Below are 21,670 nucleotides of genomic sequence, written 5' to 3' on the forward strand. Positions count from 1 at the left end.
CTTCGCCCCGTGAAGAGGGAGTGGGCGGAGCTCGTCGCTGTCAAGCAGGAGCCGGAGGAGATCGCGCGCCGAGGCATCGTCGGGCCCGAAGATTTCATCGGCGATGTCGACGTGTTCGCGGCCGCCATTGCCGAACGAAGCTTGCGAGCGACACCGCCACGACGAGGAGCTCGAAGACCTCCTTTTCAAGCAGGTGGTCGCGGCCAACCTCGTCGCGAAGGACAAGGATGACGAGTGGTGGCGCATCTGTGAGGAGCAGAGGGAGAAGTACGGCGACCTCGTCAGCTCCAACGAGGAGGACTGAGCTCCTCCAGTGCGTCGGCCTCCCCGCCGCGAGCTCGTCCATTTTGGTAGCCGCCTCGAGCCCGCAGTGTTGGGGAACGTAGTAATAATTCAAAATTTTCCTACGTATCACCAAGATCAATCTAGGAGATTCTAGCAACGAGAGAGAGGGGGAGTGCATCTTCATACCCTTGAATATCGCTAAGCGGAAGCGTTACAAGAACGCGGATGATGGAGTCGTACTCGCGGCGATTCAAATAGCGGAAGATCCGATCTAGCGCCGAACGGACAGCGCCTCCGCGTTCAACACACGTACACCCCGGGGACATCTCCTCCTTCTTGATCCAGCAAGGGGAGAGGAGAAGTTGAGAGAACTCCGACAGCACGACGGCGTGGTGTTGGTGGAGTTCGTGGTTCTCCGGCAGGGCTTCGCAGGAGGAGATGTATGAGGAGGGAGAGGGATGCGCCAGGGAAGAGGTGCGGCTGCCCTCCCACCCCTCCACTATATATAGGCGACAAGGGGAGAGGGGGAGGCGCCCTAGGATTTCCCCTAGGGGGCGGCGGCCAAGCAGATTGGATCTCCCTAGGGAAAATCCTAGGGAGACTTGCCCCCCAAGCCAAGCAGGTGGAGGATTGCCTCCCAAGCCAGGTGGAGGCGCCCCACCTCCCCAAATAACGTGGGAAAGGGTGTGGGCGGTGCACCACCCCTTAGTGGGCTGGTTTTCCCCTTCCCCTTTGGCCCATGAGGCCCTCCAACACTTGCCGGGGCTCCCGAAACACCTTTCAGTCATGCTGGCCATAGCCTGGTACCCCTGGAACACTTCCGGACTCCAATACCCTTCGTCCAATATATCGATCTTCACCGTCGGACCATTCCGGAACTCCGCGTGACGTCCGGGATCACATCCGGGACTCTGAACTACCTTCGGTAACCACATACTATTTCCCATAACAACTCTAGCGTCACCGAACCTTAAGTGTGTAGACCCTACGGGTTCAGGAACCATGCAGACATGACCGAGACGTTCTCCGGCCAATAACCAACAGCTGGATCTGGATACCCATGTTGGCTCCCACATGTTCCACGATGATCTCATCGGATGAACCACGATGTCGGGGATTCAATCAATCCCGTATACAATTCCCTTTGTCAATCGGTACGTTACTTGCCCGAGATTCGATCGTCGGTATCCCAATACATCGTTCAATCTCGTTACCGGCAAGTCACTTTACTCGTTCCGTAATGCATGATCCCGTGACTAACCACTTAGTTACATTGAGCTCATTATGATGATGCATTACCGAGTGGCCGCAGAGATACCTCTCCATCATACGGAGTGACAAATCCCAGTCTCGATTCGTGCCAACCCAACAGACACTTTCGGAGATACCTGTAGTGTACGTTTATAGCCACCCAGTTATGTTGTGACGTTTGGTACACCCAAAGCATTCCTACGGTATCCGGGAGTTGCACAATCTCATGGTCTAAGGAAATGATACTTGACATTAGAAAAGGTTTTAGCAAATGAACTACACGATCTTATGCTATGCTTAGGATTGGGTCTTGTCCATCACATCATTCTACTAATGATGTGATCCCGTTAGCAATGACATCCAATGTCCATGGTCAGGAAACCATGACCATATGTTGATCAACGAGCTAGTCAACTAGAGGCTCACTAGGGACATGTTGTGGTCTATGTATTCACACATGTATTACGGTTTCCAGTTAATACAATTATAGCATGAACAATAGACAATTATCATGAACAAGGAAATATAATAATAACCATTTTATTATTGCCTCTAGGGCATATTTCCAACAGTCTCCCGCTTGCACTAGAGTCAATAATCTAGTTCACATCACTATGTGATTGTAATGAATCAACACCCATGGGGTTTGATTATATCTCGCTTGTGAGAGAGGTTATTAGTCAGCGGGTCTGAACCTTTCAGATCCGTGTGTGTTTTACAAATCTTTATGTCATCCTGCAGATGCAGCTACCATGTGCTATTTGGAGCTATTCCAAATAACTGTTCTACTATATGAATCCAGTTTACTACTCATAGTCATCCAGATTAGTATCAAAGTTTGCATCGACGTAACCCTTTACGATGAACTCTTTTACCACCTCCATAATCGAGAAAATTCCTTAGTCCACTAGTTACTAAGGATAAGTTTGACCGCTGTCCTGTGATCCATTCCTGGATCACACTTGTACCCCTTGACTGACTCATGGCAAGGCACACTTTAGGTGCGGTACACAGCATAGCATACTGTGGAGCCTACGTCTAAAGCATAGGGGATGACCTTCGTCCTTTCTCTCTCTTCTGCCATGGTCAGCTCTTGAGTCTTACTCAATACTCACACCTTACAACACAGCCAAGAACTCCTTCTTTGCCGATCTATTTTGAACTCCTTCAAAATCTTGTCACGGTATGTATTAATTTGAAAGTACCATTAAGCGTTTTTAATCTATCCTTATAGATCTTGATGCTCAATGATCAAGTAGCTTAATCCAGGTTTTCCATTGAAAAACACTTTTCAAATAACCCTATATGCTTTCCAGAAATTCTACACCATTTCTGATCAACAATATGTTAACAACATATACTCATCAAAAATTCTATAGTGCTCCCACTCACTTCTTTGGAAATACAAATTTCTCATAAACTTTGTATAAACCTAAAATCTTTGATCATCTCATCAAAGCATATATTCCAACTCCAAGATGCTTACTCCAATCCTTAGAAGGATTGCTGGAGCTTTGCATACTTGTTAGCATCTTTTAGATTAAAAAACCTCTGGTTGTATTAGATACAACCTTTCCTCAAGAAAATCATCAAGGGAACAATGTTTTGACATCCTATCTGCAATATTTCATAAATAATGCAGTAACTGCTAATACAATTCCAACAGACTCTTAGCATCGCTACGAATGAGAAAGTCTCATCGTAGTCAACTCCTTGAACTTGTCGGAAAACATCTTAGTGACAAGTCGAGCTTTATTAATGGTGAAAATTACCATCATTGTCTGTCTTTCTTTTGAAATCCATCTGTACCCAACAGCCTAACGACCATCAAGTAGTTCTTCCAAAGTCTACACTTTGTTTTCATACATGGATCCTCTCTCGGATTTTATGGCCTCGAGCCATTTGTCAAAATCCGGGCCCACCATTGCTTCTCCATAGCTCGTAGGTTCATTGTTGTCTAGCAACATGACCTCCAAGACAGGGTTACGTACCACTCTGGAGTAGTACGTATCTTTGTCGACCTACGAGTTTTGGGTAGTGACTTGATCCGAAGTTTCATGATCAATATCATCAGCTTCCACTTCTATTGGTGTAGGCGCCACAGGAACAACTTCATGTGCCTTGCTACACACTAGTTGAAGTGACGGTTCAATAACCTCATCAAGTCTCCAGCATCCTCCCACTCAAATCTTTCGAGAGAAACTTTTCCTCGAGAAAGGACCCGTTTCTAGAAACAATCACTTTTGCTTCCGGATCTAAAATAGGAGGTATACCAACTGTTTTGGGTGTCCTATGAAGATGTATTTATCCGCTTTGGGTTCGAGCTTATCAGGATGAAACTTTTTCACATAAGCGTCGCAGCCCCAAACTTTCAAGAAACGACAGCTTAGATTTCTCTAAACCATAGTTCATATGGTGTCATCTCAACGGAATTATGTGGTGCCCTATTTAAAGTGAATGCGGTTGTCTCTAATGCCTAACCCATAAACAATATTGGTAGTTCGATAAAAGACATCATGGTATGCACCATATCCAATAGGGTGCATTTATGATGTTCGAACACACCATCACACTATGGTGTTTCAGGTTGTATTAGTTATGAAACAAGTTCCACAAGGTCTTAATTGTGTACCAAACACGTAACTCAGATATTCATCTCTATGATCATATCATAGACATTTTATCCTCTTGTCACGACGATCTTCAACTTCACTCTGAAATTACTTGAACCTTTCAATAATTCAGACTTGTGTTTCATCAAGTAAATATACTCAACATCTACTCAAATCATTTGTGAAGTAAGAACATAACGATATCCACTGCGTGCCTCAGCACTTATTGGACTGCACACATCAAAATGTATTACTTCCAACAAGTTGCTTTCTTGTTCCATCTTACTGAAAAAGAGGCTTTTTAGTCATCTTGCCCATGTGGTACGATTTGCATGCCTCAACTGATTCAAAATCAAGTGAGTCCAAATGATCCATCTGCATGGAGTTTTTTCATGCGTACATACCAATAGACATGGTTCACATGTCTCAAACTTTTCAAAAAACGAGTGAGTCCAAAGATCCATCAACATGGAGCTTCTTCATGCGTTTTATACCAATATGACTTACATGGCAGTGCCACAAGTAGGTGGTATTATCATTACTATCTTATATCTTTTGGCATGAACATGTGTATCACTACGATCGAGATTCAATAAACCATTCATTTTAGGTGCAAGACCATTGCAGGTATTATTCAAATAAACAGAGTAACCATTATTCTCCTGAAATGAATAACCGTATTGCGATAGACATAATACAATCATGTCTATGCTCAACTTAAACACCAAATAACATTTATTTAGGTTTAACACCGATCCCGATGGTAGATGGAGCGTGTGATGTTTGATCACATCAACCTTGGAAATACTTCCAACACACATTGTCACCTCGCCTTTAGCTAGCCTCAGTTTATTCCGTAGCCTTTTATTTCGAGTTACTAACACTTAGCAACCGAACCGGTATCTATTACCATGGTGCTACTAGGAGTACTAGTAGAGTACACATTAATATAATGTATATCCAATATACTTCTGTCAACCTTGCCTGCCTTCTTATCTACCAAGTATCTAGGGTAATTCTGCTGCTCCAGTGACCATTCCCCTTATTACAGAAGCACTTACTCTCGGGTTTGGGTTCAACCTTGGGTTTCTTCACTAGAGCAGCAACTGATTTACCATTTCATGAAGTATCCCTACTTGCCCTTGCCCTTCTTGAAACTAGTGGTTTTACTAACCATCAACAATTGATGCTCCTACTTGATTTCTACTTTCGCGACGTCAAACATCGCGAATAGCTCAAGGATCATCATATCTATCCCTGATATGTTATAGTTCATCACGAAGCTCTAGTAGCTTGGTGGCAGCGACTTTTGGAGAAACATCACTATCTCATCTGGAAGATTAACTCCCACTCGATTCAAGTGATTGTAGTACTCAGACAATCTGAGTATATGCTCAATGATTGAGCTTTTCTCACTTAGTTTGTAGGCTAAGAAACTCGTCAGAGGTCTCATACCTCTTGACATGGGCACTAGCCTGAAATCCCAATTTCAGCCCTTGGAACATCTCATACGTTCCGCGACGTTTCAAAAAACGTCTTCGGTGCCTCAATTCTAAACCGTTTAACATTACGCACTGAACTACCACGTAGTCATCAAAACGTGTATGTCAGATGTTCGCAACATCCACAGTCGACACTCGAGGTTCAGCACACTGAGCGGTGCATTAAGGACATAAGCCTTCTGCATAGCAATGAGGATAATCCTTAGTTTACAGACCCAGTCCGTATAATTGCTACTATCAACCTTCAACTAAAATTTTCTCTTGGAACATATCTTAAATAGTAGAACTATAGCGTAAGCTACGACACAATATGCAAACACCTTTTGACTATATTCATGATAATTAAGTTCATCTGGTTAATGAACTCCCACTTAGATGGACATCCCTCTAGTCATCTAAGTGATACATGATCCGAGCCAACTAGGCCGTGTCCGATCATCACGTGAGACGGACTAGTCATCATCGATGAACATCTTCATGTTGATTGTATCTGCTATACGACTCATGTTCGACCTTTCGGTCTCTTGTGTTCCGAGGCCATGTCTGCACATACTAGGCTCGTCAAGTCAACCTAAGTGTTTTGCTTGTGTAAATCTGGCTTACACCCGTTGTATTCGAACGTTAGAATCTATCACACCCGATCATCACGTGGTGCTTCGAAACAACGAACCTTCGCAATGGTGCACAGTTAGGGGGAACACTTTCTTGAAATTTTAGCGAGGGATCATCTTATTTATGCTACCGTCGTTCTAAGCAAATAAGCTATAAAAACATGATAAGCATCACATGCAATCAAATAGTGACATGATATGGCCAATATCATTTTGCTCCTTTTGATCTCCATCTTCGGGGCGCCATGATCATCATCGTCACCGGCATGACACCATGATCCCCATCATCATGTCTCCATGAAGTTGTCTCGCCAACTATTACTTCTACTACTATGGCTAACGGCTTAGCAATAAAGTAAAGTAATTACATGGCGTTATTCAATGACACGCGGGTCATATAATAAATTAAGACAACTCCTATGGCTCCTGCCGGTTGTCATACTCATTGACATGCAAGTCGTGATTCCTATTACAAGAACATCATCAATCTCATACATCACATATATTTCATTCATCACATCCTTTTTGGCCATATCACATCACACGGCATATGCTGCAAAAACAAGTTAAATGTCCTCTAATTGTTGTTGCAAGTTTTTTACGTGGCTGCTATAGGTTTCTAGCAAGAACGTTTCTTACCTACGCCAAAACCACAACGTGATATGCCAATTGCTATTTACCCTTCATAAAGACCCTTTTCATTGAATCCGATCCGACTAAAGTGGGAGAGACTGGCACCCGCTAGCCACCTTATGCAACAAGTGCATGTCAGTCGGTGGAACCTATCTCACGTAAGTGTACGTGTAAGGTCGGTCCGGGCCGCTTCATCCCACAGTACCATCGAAACAAGATAGGACTAGTAACGGTAAGCATATTGAACAAAATCAACGCCCACAACAACTTATGTTCTACTCGTGCATAGAATCTACGCAATAGACCTAGCTCATGATGCCACTGTTGGGGAAGTAGTAATAATTCAAAATTTTCCTACGTATCACCAAGATCAATCTAGGAGATTCTAGCAACGAGAGAGAGAGAGGAGTGCATTTTCATACCCTTGAAGATCGCTAAGAGGAAGCGTTACAAGAACGCGGATGATGGAGTCGTACTCGCGGTGATTCAAATCGCGGAAGATCCGATCTAGCGCCGAACGGACGGCGCCTCCACGTTCAACACACGTACAGCCCGGGGACTTCTCCTCCTTCCTGATCCAGCAAGGGGAGAGGAGAAGTTGAGGGAGAACTCCGACAGCACGACGGCGTGGTGTTGGTGGAGTTCGTGGTTCTCCAGCAAGGCTTTCCCAAGCACTATGGAGGAGGAGGAGATGTATGAGAAGGGAGAGGGCTGCGCCAGGGAAGAGGTGCGGTTGCCCTCCCAACCCTCCACTATATATAGGGGGCAAGGGGAGAGGGGGAGGCGCCCTAGGGTTTCCCCTATGGGGCGGCGGCCAAGCAGATTGGATCTCCCTAGGGAAAATTCTAGGGAGACTTGCCCCCCAAGCCAAGCAGGTGGAGGATTGCCTCCCAAGCCAGGTGGAGGCGCCCCACCTCCCCAAATAACGTGGGAAAGGGTGTGGGGGCGCACCACCCCTTAGTGGGATGGTTTTCTCCTTCCCCTTTGGCCCATGAGGCCCTCCAACACTTGCCGGGGCTCCCGAAACACCTTTCGGTCATGCTGGCCATAGCCTGGTACCCCCGGAACACTTCCGGACTCCAATACCCTTCGTCCAATATATCGATCTTCACCGCCGGACCATTCCGGAACTCCTTGTGACGTCCGGGATCACATCCGGGATTCCGAACTACCTTCGGTAACCACATACTATTTCCCATAACAACTCTAGCGTCACCGAACCTTAAGTGTGTAGACCCTACGGGTTCGAGAACCATGCAGACATGACCGAGGCGTTCTCCGGACAATAACCAACAACGGGATCGGATACCCATGTTGGCTCCCACATGTTCCACGATGATCTCATCGGATGAACCACGATGTCGGGGATTCAATCAATCCCGTATATAATTCCCTTTGTCAATCGGTACGTTACTTGCCCAAGATTCGATCGTCGGTATCCCAATACCTCGTTCAATCTCGTTACCGGTAAGTCACTTTACTCATTCCGTAATGCATGATCCCGTGACTAACCACTTAGTCACATTGAGCTCATTATGATGATGCATTGCCGAGTGGGCCCAGAGATACCTCTCCGTCATACAGAGTGAAAAATCCCAATCTCGATTCGTTCCGTCATACGGAGTGACAAATCCCAGTCTCGATTCGTGCCAACCCAACAGACACTTTCGGAGATACATGTAGTGTACCTTTATAGCCACCCAGTTACGTTGTGACATTTGGTACACCCAAAGCATTCCTACGGTATCCGGGAGTTGCACAATCTTATGGTCTAAGGAAATGATACTTGACATTAAAAAAGCTTTTAGCAAACGAACTACACAATCTTGTGCTATGCTTAGGATTGGGTCTTGTCCATCACATCATTCTCCTAATGATGCGACCCCGTTATCAATGACATCCAATGTCCATGGTCAGGAAACCATGACCATCTGTTGATCAACGAGCTAGTCAACTAGAGGCTCACTAGAGACATGTTGTGATCTATGTATTCACACATGTAGTATGGTTTCCAGTTAATACAATTATAGCATGAACAATAGACAATTATCATGAACAAGGAAATATAATAATAACCATTTTATTATTACCTCTAGGGCATATTTCCAACAGCAGATCCCCACACCCCTCTAGTAGTAGTAGTAGTACAATGTATGTATGATCATGTAGTATGTGATAAACTATGAATGATCAGTGTGGTTGCAATTTTTTTCGTGAAAGTTTTCTTTCAAATTATGTAGTTTCATATACAGGGTCTATTCTGCAGCGCACGATTTCGCCCCGCAAAACAGTTCTTCCTCGAACTATAAACACGTTATGCGGGTCGGAATTATACGGGTCTGCTAGAGATGCTCTAATTTATATATAGAGCACCTTATATAGTACTTAGAAAGTCTTGTGTTCTATACATATCAGAAAGTCAATTCTTTTACCGTGACATTCATAAATATAATTGTAGAGACATGGGGTCTATGTGGCTTGGAGTTTATACTTTCCTTGGACTTCGGAAATGAATAATGAATGTAGTTTATTCACAAGTCACAACTAATTTAATTTTGTTCTTATCCCCTTGGAGCCAAGCACAATATTGTACTCCCTCCGTTCGGAATTACTTGTCATCAAAATGAATGAAAATTAATGTATCTAGATATAAAATACATTTAGATACATCCATTTCAATGACAAGTATTTACGGACGGACGGAGTAGTTGCATCACTAACTCAACTAAGATTAGTTGCAAAAATTACTTAACACAATTTGAGCGAGTCAAAAGGAAAATTGGGTGGCTTATCCATATGTATATTGAACACAATATACGTACAATGTTTTTCCTATTCTTTTTCTCCAAAACTGTTTTAAATAAAAAATACTCAATAGAGTACGCTTCTACATGTTGGCATTTGGTATTTGAAACATATATATTTTTTCTAAAAAGGAAGATGTACCCCCGGCCTCTGCATCTGGGTGTTGAAACATATACATATGCAAGTCAAAATATGTCTATTATGGCTGGTAGCCAGGTTTATTGTTTGAGTTTGCATAGGTGCCTCTCGCCTGAGAGCATCTGTGTAGGCAGAACATCGTTACAATTTTTAGTGTACATGTTATATATGGAAGAAGGTGAAGACATGAATCACTAAATTTGGATCCAATCAGGGGCGGAGCCAGAAATTTTTGTCAATGGGTTCATTCACTAACTAGTTGTGAATTTTTTTAATGAACTTAGTCCTATTTTGTGACAAATTGCAACGAGATTATATCAGTCAAAGAAAGCACAATGAATATGAAATCATTTATCACACATATTTGTCACTTAAATAAATAAGAGTGCATAACATACCGATCGGATGAAATTATAAAATCACTTGTTTACATATTATTGATAAAAGTGGTACCAAAATAAACTTCATATTTCAGATCCAACTTCTCATCTTTCTGAAAACAATGAAGAAAATAACAAGTTAGTTTGGCAAGTTTAAAATAAAAGTGACATCATGTGAAAGAATCATGTATAGTCACTCACATTTTAGAGCTTCCCTTTTCGATCTTTTATCGCCTTAAAAAGATCAAACACAACATCATTACTAATGGGAGAAAACATCTCTTTCTCCACATAGCTAATTAGACAATCACTCATGAATTGATCACCAATTTTGTTGCGCAACTTTTTCTTGACAACATTCATAGCTGAAAAGCATCTCTCCACGGATGCTGTTGCAACTGGTAATATCAATACTAACTTTAGAAAATGATAGACCAAGGGAAAAGTAACATGTTTATTTGTCTGCACCATTAACTTCGCAAGATCAGCAATCCCATCCAAATTAGCAAACCTTTCATCCGCTCGCACATTATCAATGTAAGTGCGCAGTTCAGGACCAAGATCATCCATTTTTTTTGAATCAAAATCATCTGGATAAAACTCAGCTAGCTTCACTAAGCTATCCAAGTTAAAAGCAACAAATCCATCGTTTGGGTTGAAAGAAGCCATGTGACCAAGTAATGCAGAATTTACCTCATTGAAACGGTCATCAAACTCTTGAAGTTGCCAGTCAATTACAGAATTAAGACACTCTACTCGGTAATGCTGGAGGTTTGTCTTATTAGTTTTTTGTCTTGGTTTGTGTCGATTGATATATTGCTCCAGCATGTCCGCCTTCTCAATGTCATGTTCTTCACAAAATGAATATGCCTTTTGTATCAGTGAGTCCCATCCATTCTCCCTTAGTTCTTGTAGCTCATTCCTTGTGGACTTGACACATGACATGGCATTTAGGATGTCTTGATCCTTCTTTTGTAAAGAATGTGACAAAGTATTTGCATTTCCTAATATATGCAGCATCATGTGCAAATAAAACACAAAATCAAAGGTCTCAGAATATGCTACAAGACCACGCGCCTGACTTTTCTTTTCATTTTTACCTTCTTTCTCCACATATTTCAGAACAGACATGACTGCAGGGAACAACTTCACTAGACTTGAGAGAGTTCTGTAGTGTGAGCCCCAACGAGTGTCACCAGCTCTCTGAAGAGTTTGATCTTGATTTAACCCTCTGTCAGTGCTAATCTGCCCACTACCTATGGCTTTTATTACATCCTCTCGATGTTTCTCTCTAATCATGTCCTTTCTTTTGCAAGAAGCTCCAACCACATTAAATAAAATGGAGATCATGTAGAAAAAATCTGAAATATCTTCATGCTTCTTTGCTACTGCTACAATAACCAACTGGAGTTGGTGAGCAAACCAATGCACACAATAGGCTGACTTATTCTCTTGCAAAATCTTTGCTTTCAAGCCATTGAACTCGCCGCACATATTGCTAGCCCCGTCATAACATTGTCCTCTGACTTGTTTTATGCTTAAACCAAGATCGGTGAATAATTTTTGAAGTGCGGCCTGAAGACATATTGCCGATGTTTCTTGCACATGTACCACTCCAACTAACCGTTCAATGATAAATCCACGCTTGCTAAGATATCTCAAAACAACTGCCATTTGCTCTTTGTCAGACACATCAGCAGCTTCATCAATCAACAAACTAAACACATCACCTCCAATTTCTTCAATAATAGAATTCAAAGTTATCTGTGCAATACAATAAGGGGATCATTAGAGATTAGTGTAAATTGTAACACAACAAAAATAGTAGGAAATATAATTTAATGACGATGTTACCTTGGCAAAATAGTTCGTAATTTCCTTCTGAATATCTCCACATACCCACTTGCAATTTTGTGGAGCATTCTCAAGAACTACCTTCCGTATATCATCATTTTGATTTGCCAAAGTTTTTACCAACTCTCGAAAGTTTCCCTTATTTTTTGACTCTTCTGTTTCGTCATGGCCTCGGAAAGCTAAGCCTTGATGCAACAAGTATCTAACAGAATCAATTGAAGCATTAAGCCGTATTTGATTTTGCTTTTTTGTAAGATCAGTTTGCTTATCGAGAGCTACCAGAATTGATTGATCTTGATTCATCAAAGCATCACACCGTTTTACTGCTACATTATGAAAGCTATTAACATTACCTTTACCCTCATGGGTATCCATCCTACTTTTCTTGTTCCAAGCGTTCCAACCATTAATTCCAAATGCATCACTCCCAGCTTGTCCCTCATTATTATCTCTGAAAAGATAACAACACAAACAAAAGGCCTTATGCACCTTGTCACTATACTCAAGCCAACGACCATAATCTTTAAACCAGCCTGGATTAAATCTTCGTTGAGTATCTCCAATGTCCCTGTGTGGATAAACAAAAGTAGATGGAGGCCTGTAAGGTCCCCTTGTTAAGTATCGTCGCCTAATCTCATCTTACTTCTTAGGATTTCTTGTGTACTCCGAAATTCTCTTCCGATCAGCCGGATTGTAGGGCAATTCATCTAAATTAATCTCTTTGTGGATAGAAGGCTTTGGGAGACTACTGGCAGCGACATTTGATGCAGTTTGCTTACATCTGACGGGTGACCTCGATGTCCCCGCATCATTATCTGGATCAGATGATCGACTTCTCTTCTTTGAAAAATATCTTTCCATAGCCTGCATCAATGAAAGTCCATGAAAATAAGAATTAGAAAATTAGGGCAAAAAGCTATTAGATTTAGATTGGGTAGCAGAGAGAAGAGATGTGGAGGTGATATTACTGCCTCGAATTAGACTGCAGTTGAGCGCTTCTACGCTATTTACCGTCGGGCGTCGGCGTCGAGATGAGGACGGAAGCGACGGGCCTAACAAAAACGGGGCAAGACGGCGGAGGGGGAGGCGAGGCGAGTTGGAAAGCGACGAGGTGTGCGGCTGCCGTCCGTGTATTCCTCGTACAGGTATTGATTGATCTTCTTTTTTTAGATGTGGTACATGTGTTGATCTTGTACTAGTAACGATGATGCCTGGGCTTTTGGGCCTTTTTATTTGTCTAATCATGAGGCGTTAGCAGCTTGATGGGGTCAGGCTTGATTTTTTATTGGGGTCAGGCCTTATATGTTGAGTACATGACATGCACGTAGGTAGCGAATTTCATTGGGTTCATGTGAACCCAATGGTTCAACGCTGGCTCCCCCACTAGATCCAATGCCTCTAAAGACAATCAAGGGCTTGAACCGAAGTCATCTATGGCACTGAACTTCACAGTTTCCCAGCAGAGCGACCTGCGCTAGCTCCTCAAGAGAAGCCAGCTCTGTTCAAGATGCAAGAGCTATTTCTCGCTTACTGCAAGATGTAACCTCTGGCGCACTTGCTAGTGGGCCAGCTCAATAAGGTTCATTCTTGCGGTTTTCGAAGGCTTTGTCTGAGCGGTTTTGAGAAGCTTCTATGAACGGTATGAACAAGTTTTAGAAGCTTTCCCGTATATATTTTTTCTTTTGTGTGTGTTTTATTCATCTCGTTTTCTTTTGCTTTCTAATTTTTCTAATATCTCTGTCTTATCTTCATTTTTCAAATACATGTTGATTTTTAAAAATTCAGGTTCAACATTTTTCATATACAGGTTGAACTTTTTTTAGATACACGATAAACATATTTTCAAATACACAATAAATATTTATTTGAAATACATGTTGACCTTCTGTAAAATATATACTGAACATTTTTTTAATACACAATGATCATTTTTAAACACACGCTCAACATATTTCAAAATTTTCTTGAACATTGTTTGTAAAGTGTATGAACAACTTTCAAATGGCGCATATATTTTATTATGTTATGAATATTTCCCAAAATTAAGTGATTTTTTACATTTCATGAATATTATTAAAAAAATCATCAACATATTATTAAACATGTCAACAATTTTGATGTCAAACTTGTTTTATTGAATGACACGATGCTCGGACAATTTTTCACATTTTCACTCAAATGGATTTGCTGGTCTATGATGACCAAGTAGAAGCATCGCTTCCACATAGGTGATTTTTATAGAAGCATAGGCGCAAGCTCTTCTCAAAAGAATATCGTTTATAGGATTCAGTCGTCAAATACTGTTTACTTTGTTTTGAATTGACATAGAGAAATCTTTCTCGGACATTTTTTAAGAAATGTCATGAACATATTTTTAAACATGTCAACTTTTAAAATAACATGGAATTTATTTTTGAACAGTATGAACAATTTTGACAATTAGGCAAACAAAAGTTTACATTTTATGAACATTTTTTAAATACTAGGTGAACAGTGTTAAAATTTAAGAAAAGTAATTTCTGTATTATAGATATATTTAAAATATTTTGAAATATAAGCAAAGTAAAGAGAGAGAAAATGAATGAAGTGTACGAAAAACTAGCGAATATTAAAATTAATGGGGCAGCCCACTAGACTCCTCGTGGCGAGCCGTTCTTCGGTCCGGAAGTAGGCCAGACATACAGTAGGGGCAGTGATATGTATCGCCCGCAGTGGTCCCCAATCGACCAACCGCTCACGTCGGGGCGTCGAGCTAGCTTGATTTTTCTTAGAAATCTGGCCCACTTTATTGATTCGTAGGTACAAGATTTAGGTCACGAGGATTGCACAACAAAACATGTCTACCTATATCTAGATTACAAAAAACTTGGCGAGATTGTGAGCCTACGTCGAGCAAGCTTGATGATGCCATGGCGCAAGGGTGGGCCAAGACAAAACTTCGGATCACCGTCCGGCCTCCTCGATGTTAGTATAGGTACGACTTGTGGGTTCTTTCTTCTTATTCTTTTTCCCCTGCACCAAAAAATACAAAAATGTACATAAATTCATAAAAATCACAAATGTTTTTTAAAAAATGAATTTAGTTTTTTCACAAATTTGAAAATATAAGTAAATTTAAGAAAATTAGCAAATTTTATAACAGTTGACAAATTTATAAAGTGTGCACTAAGTTGAAAAAATGTTCACAACATTTTATAATATTCTGGAATTTACAATTTCGCAAATTTGGTTTTTTAAAAGAATTTAAATAATTTTCAGAAATTTCAAAGAAATGCGTATTGGAAAATATATATACTTTGGAAACTTTAAGGAATTCAAAAAATGTTCGTAGAGATCGAAGATATGCAAGGATTCGCAAAATATCCGCAGACCTACACGAATTTGAAAAATGTTACGTAGTGAAATTGAAAAAAAGGTAAAAATGGAAAGAAAAAAAAAAGAAGGAAGAAAAGCAAAGGGGGTTAAAAGAAAAGAAAGAGAAGCTGGTAAAAAAGAAAAAAAGGTGGACGTTCCTAAAACCGTCGGCTTAAAACTATTCGTTGTGTGGTAATGAGCTGGTCCAAAAAATGTTCGCCAGAATCACAACGAGATAGCATTTGGTGCATAGACATTCCCCGCAGCGTGCAACGAGCAACATAAGAGTAACTAGGTTACACCTTGCGAGAGACCTCTAGTGATCATTTTTGGTGCGAGAGATCCTGTGAAGCCACAGGGCCTCCAGTATGACAATGCAAGCTTGACATGCCACTGCCAAGCAGATGGACCATTCTACAGTGCATACAATCTATGATATCAAGTATCCAGGAAAGCCGCTATTTGCATAGATCACCAATAACCCAGTTGTATCTGCAGCATTTGGCTCTCTCACTTACTCCAGGCAAAACACTCCTACTACAACCTTGTGGAACTCGTAAATTGATGCAACACATGTGGACTCGCAAATGCAGACATACTCATTGACAAGATCACCGAGTATTCAGTATGCAAGCATCCGAATAGCTGCGATGCATTTCTGATAAGAGAAGAAGCCAACCTTTTCAAGGGCATCCTCCTTGCATATGAAATAATCATCATACACCATCACCCCCTCCCAAATACGATTGAACACATGTCTAGCCATCCAAAAGCGCCGTCATAATATCTTGGGTTTGTATAGTGGGGACATACACTGAAAGTAGTCCGACCAAAGTAGGCAATGGCCGCTCTCTCTTGTGATTCAATGTCCGAGCGTGGTCCCGGGATCGATCCCCTAAACCACGACCACTGCCTAGCTATGTGGCCATTGAGAACCAAAGTAGGAACCACAAACTCCTCACCGTCCGACGACGAATCGTCGGAATCACAAATGAAGTAGTTGCAAAAGAACTCATCTCCACTATCCATTTGGACCTTGCGGGCGAAACGTCGAACACCTTGCGGGCGTGGTGGAAGAAGTCGGCCGATGAAGAGCCCCGTGCATCTTCCAGGCTTGGCAGCAAGCATGTCGATGTGAAGGCGGCCGTGGAGCGGGGCCACCGGACTAGGAGTGATGTTGGCAGTAGTGGAGGCCAAGGGGTGGCGTGGCCGTGTAGGTGCTATGACGGCAGCAAAAACAGAGCACCAACGCTGGCAATAGCGGTCGGGTGGGTCGTGCAGCTGGAAGAGGTGTGTGGGTGCGGGCGGCGACCTGGGCAGCATCCAAACAACCGGAAGTGATCGACATCGGCGAGGGCGGGTTGACCAGGGTGTGTCGTCTATAGATGGGGCCATGGGGGAGGGAAAGAATGGTCGATGTGCCATTGTGTGGCGGGTCAGGGGATGGCAAAGGTGTGCGTCGCGTACGTTCGTGCCGTGTCCACACGCCGATGTAAATCCAACCCAAATTTAAAACGAAAATTGATCGCAGATGAAAAAAAAAGGGACACTCGTTTATTTGCATTAGCGTATTATAGGCTATGATTTTCGATCTAACGTACCGGCCGGACCCAAACGAAGGCGCGTGAACATAATATGTGGACTCATCGGAGGGAGGGAATTGAAATTCTCATCCTGGAAATGGCTGAACGAATCCGATCTGGTCTTGGCAACTTTGAGTTGTCGCTTTCGAGATTTGGTGTCAATGAGCATAGCTCAGGACCCGTCCATGGCGTGCACGTGGACTCGTGGAGCGCGCGCGATTACTACGATGCACAGTTGAGGTGCCAGTATGTAGCTCTCTCACTCCCGCCAAACGAAAGCGACGCACCACACCACGTCGAGCCATGGAGTCACCGCCTCGTGCGGTGCAGCTGCTGGTTCTTCTCGGCGTCGCCGTCGTCTCCGCCTCGGCTGATGCGGCGTTTCCAAGAGAGGCGCTTCCGACCAGCTCCGGCTACCTCCCCGTCGACACCTCCACCAACGCCTCGCTCTTCTTCGCCTTCTACGAGGCCAGTGCCCCGCTCGCCGCGCCGGCCGACACGCCGCTGCTCCTCTGGCTCGAGGGCGGGCCCGGCTGTTCCGGCCTGCTCAGCAACTTCCTCCAGCTCGGCCCCTACTCTCTCAGCCGCCGCTCCGGCAACGGCGCATCCCTCTCGCGCAACCCCTTCGCGTGGAACCGCCTCTTCGGGGTGCTCTTCCTCGACAGCCCGCTCGGCACCGGCTTCAGCGCCGCCCCGTCCGCGGCAGACATCCCACGGAGCCAAGCCGCCATCGCCGAGCACGTGCTCGCCGCGCTCCAGTCCTTCTTCGACGCCAGCCTGGCCTACTTCCGCGCGCGGCCCTTCTTCCTCGCCGGCGAAAGCTACGCCGGCAAGTACGTCCCCGCGGCAGCGTCGCGCATCCTTGCCGCGAACACGGCGCTGCCGGCGCACAGAAGGATCAGCCTCCGTGGCGTGGCCATCGGCAACGGGCTGGTGCACCCGGTCGCGCAGGTCGTCACGTACGCCGACACGGCCTACTTCATGGGACTCATCAACGGACGGCAGCGGCGGGAGCTGGAGGCTATGCAGGCCGAGACGATGGCGCTAGCGCGGGCGGGACGGTGGGGCGATGCGACGGACGCGCGCGCGCGGTTGCTGGAGCGGCTGCAGGCGGCCACGGGCCTCGCCACGCTCTTCGACGTGGTCACCCAGGGGTGGCTGGACGCCGACGCGCTGGAGGGGTTCGTGAACCGGGCCGGCATCAAGGCGGCGCTGGGCGCCAGAGTCGACGTCGCGTGGGAGGCCTGCGCGGCGGCGGTGGTCACCGCGTTGCGGGAGGACGGGATGAAGAGCGCCAAGCCGGAGGTGGAGGCGCTGCTGCGGCGGGAGGGGATGCGGGTGCTGCTGTACGAGGGGGTCCGCGACCTGCGCGACGGCGTGGCGTCGGCGGACGCGTGGCTGGAGGAGGTGGACTGGGACGGGATGGCGGAGTTCCGAGAAGCCGAGCGCGCCGTGTGGCGGACCTCCGACGAGGGGGAGCTCGCCGGGTACGTGCAGAGGCACGGCGCGCTGGCGCACGTGGTGGTGTACGGTGCCGGGCACTTCGTGCCGGCGGGCAATGGCCGCGCGGCGCAGGAGATGATTGAGGGTTGGGTGTCCCAGACCGGAGTGTTTGCTGGCGGCAACACCGGCGACCGTGTACTCGAGAACGGCGGCGGCGTCGGGCACGCCGTGGTATGATTAAGCTTGTAAAGATCACGAGTCTGACAGTTTTGAACACTAGTTATTTGAATTTGTTAGACAAAATTGTTCTAGTTGATCAGTCATCAACGATATAAGGGCATGTACAATGGTCGATAAGGTAGTCTTATCTTAAATCTTGCATGTAATTTAGAGATGACAAAAAAAACATATCTACAATGGGTCATCTTTTAGTCTTATCTTCAATAATTAGTTATTCCTAAAAACGTGGTGAGACATATTGTGCTAAGAGATCATCTCTTGTCTTTTCTTAATTAAGAGAAGACAAGCCTTCTCTTATGATTTCTCTCTCTTCCACCTCATCATTTATCCTACGTGGCATTGCTAAGATAGAATCATTGTACATGCCCTAATATCTCTTCTATTTTTACATGTGGTCACGAAAATTAGCGGCGAAATTCAGTTACTCGTGAAAAATCTATGCAAAATTCAGAACTTGGTCTTGTAACGCTTGTCTCAAACAGAGTGATGCTCACGTAGGAGCAACTCTGCCTACCGCTTCCTTCTCAACCGCCCAGTGGAGGCGATTTGGCAGGCGAAGCCGCTCCTGCTTCCTGTTGCCGGTGAGGCCGTCGGCTCCTCTGCCCTCCGCTCGCCACTCCGGCGGCAGCCCGGGTCCTTCCGTCCGGTCTGTAGATAGGTTTAGGATAGGCATGTCGGGTGATGGCGCTCGTACGGTGCGGCCGCCGCCATCACGAATAAAGTTTTCCGGGCCACTTCCTCGATGACGTTCTTCAACGGTGTCGAGGAGCCACGGATTTGTGTTCGAGCGAGTTCTTCAAGACGGCGATGGAGTTCTTACTATGGTTCTTGTTTCTTCGGCTTCGTCCGTGTCGCGTCTGTTGCGTCCCCAGCGTCGTCGCAGAGCCGGAAGTATGTGTTTTGGAGTTGGCCGACACTCCACCGCTAGTCTTGTCCAAGGGATGGTCAACAAGAAGATTTGGCGTGGAAGATTAGTCTAAATTTCGGTTAAGTTCATCTAAATGTCTATGTAAAATATTTCGAATCGGCAGCGAATTTCGTTCTAGTAAGTTGTATGTACTTATTGAACCAAATCCGTGTTTGTACTATGCACAGAATTTGTGCTTGTGCTACTGATTTTTTTTACTCCGCTAAATATTAAGGATCCGTTAGAAATGGTCGATCGTATCCTCTAAAGGATAATCGATCGTATCCTCTAAACTTTAAGAAATCAGTTAGAGTTGCTCTAAGGTACAAAGTGCTCTTACAAAGTTATAATGGTCTAGCGCCTTCTATATGCATAGGAACAACTTCTTTGCATCTTAATTATTTTCCTAGATAAATAGCAAGAATAAGAGCATCTACACCTACCCCCGCAAAAAAAAGAGCATCTACAACGGCAAGTAGCAAAATCCGGCCCAAAATGCCCATGGACGTGCTCGGACACGTCCGTGGATAGTGATCGGACAACACAACAAAAATCATTTTCACAACCAGATACCTCATTTTCAAATCCTCAAATCCATATTATTACATGCACATGAAACCTAATCTAAAGCGGAGCCCGTCTGGCTTTGCCATGCTCATGTCCGGCGGTTGGCTGCCCCCGCCCAAATGTTGGTCTAGTCGCCGGTGACGTAGAGTAGGACATGAGACACGCACCGGCTCATAGGAGTCGAGGCCCCACCGTCTCCCATGCGATACTCTTCCTCGTCGGAATCCGAAACCTTCACGGTGCTGTTGGATGTGAGATCGATGATGGATCCGTCTTGGGAGGAGCTAGCAATATGCACCACGACACGGTTGCAGTGCCCGGGGTGGCCATGCACCATACGGGGCACCGGAGAATGCGACTCCGCCTTGCCAACATCCGCAACCGCAAGGGCTGCCGCCGTATCCCACGCCCGCTGCCTAGCATGGTGAGCACGCCATGCCATATTTGCATCGACATACGTCCATGCGTTCACCTCTGCCTCGGCGCGACAACGAAGCGGTTGCGCATCCGCCGGCGCATTCCGACACCAGACGAACTGTACCGCCTCCAGTGAGGAAGCAACAACACACCTCGCGCCAGATCCATGCGCCATTTTGATGGACGCAATGGATTTTCAACGGAAGGAGTCCGAGCGCTCTTGTTGGGTGGCCTCCTCCCGGGAGCGGCGAAGCGCAAGGCGGGCGATCATCTCCTCCTCGGGGTCGCGTGGGATGAGGTCGGGGTCAACGGATGTGGAGATGTAGGACTCGGATCCGCTGCCCGCCATGCCGGATGGGAGCTTGTGGGCGGAGGGAGTGGACTAGAGGGGAGCAGAGTGGAGTGGAATGCGGCTAGGTTTTCGAGTGGAGTGCAGATAGGGTCTATTTTGTATGGGGTCGGGCGGGTCAGCGAGGGCCGGACCCGACGTGGTGGGCGCATTCTGGCGTCCTCATATCCGGCCCAGATTTGGGTTAGATATGAGGAGTGTCAGTCAGCCTCAGCGTTTGAGCCGGCTATGAAGAGGGCGGTTGGGTGGCGTTTTTCCCGTCCGGACACTGACTGGACAGCCCATCCAGGCGTTTGGTGCGCTGGCCGACCAGCGAGGGCCCAAATCGGAGTCCCGTGCCACTTGATTAGGCTGATGGCAACTGTCGGATCTGTCAGGTCTCTGCTATCATCGTCGCAACTTCTGCCCTTATTGATAAGAAAAAACCACTGGCCTCGCATCTACTGCTTGCACCACCGTGCGTCGCTCGTCATCACCACTCACTTGCACAGCTCGCAGGTTGAAACACCGGTGACTGCGTGATCCATCCTATGTAGCAAATCACGTTGTCGGTCCTAGCATTTGTCGCATATTGCAGCTTCTGTCTAAGTCTTTGTTGTAGCATGTTGTAGCATCTGGCTGTCATGCTTGCAACACCCCAATGGTCGTTATCATCAGTAGAAGCGCCAAATCGGTTGACCGATTGTAAACTTTTCCCAAGAATAAAAAAGTCCTAGCTAAATTGGCAGCTTCATAGATT

General features: G+C 45.2%; 1 protein-coding gene across 1 annotated transcript; it reads left to right on the forward strand.

Moving 5' to 3' along the window:
- The first annotated feature begins 17,153 nt into the window (after positions 1 to 17,153).
- LOC123100127 (serine carboxypeptidase-like 50) lies at positions 17,154 to 18,875 on the forward strand. Its single transcript, XM_044522107.1, has one exon. It carries the CDS (start codon positions 17,312 to 17,314, stop codon positions 18,686 to 18,688), a length of 1,377 nt encoding a protein of 458 aa, XP_044378042.1. The 5' UTR covers positions 17,154 to 17,311; the 3' UTR covers positions 18,689 to 18,875.
- The last annotated feature ends 2,795 nt before the right edge of the window (positions 18,876 to 21,670 follow it).

The sequence above is a fragment of the Triticum aestivum genome, chromosome 1B, assembly GCF_018294505.1.
Source record: "Triticum aestivum cultivar Chinese Spring chromosome 1B, IWGSC CS RefSeq v2.1, whole genome shotgun sequence".
NCBI classification, from domain to species: domain Eukaryota; kingdom Viridiplantae; phylum Streptophyta; class Magnoliopsida; order Poales; family Poaceae; genus Triticum; species Triticum aestivum.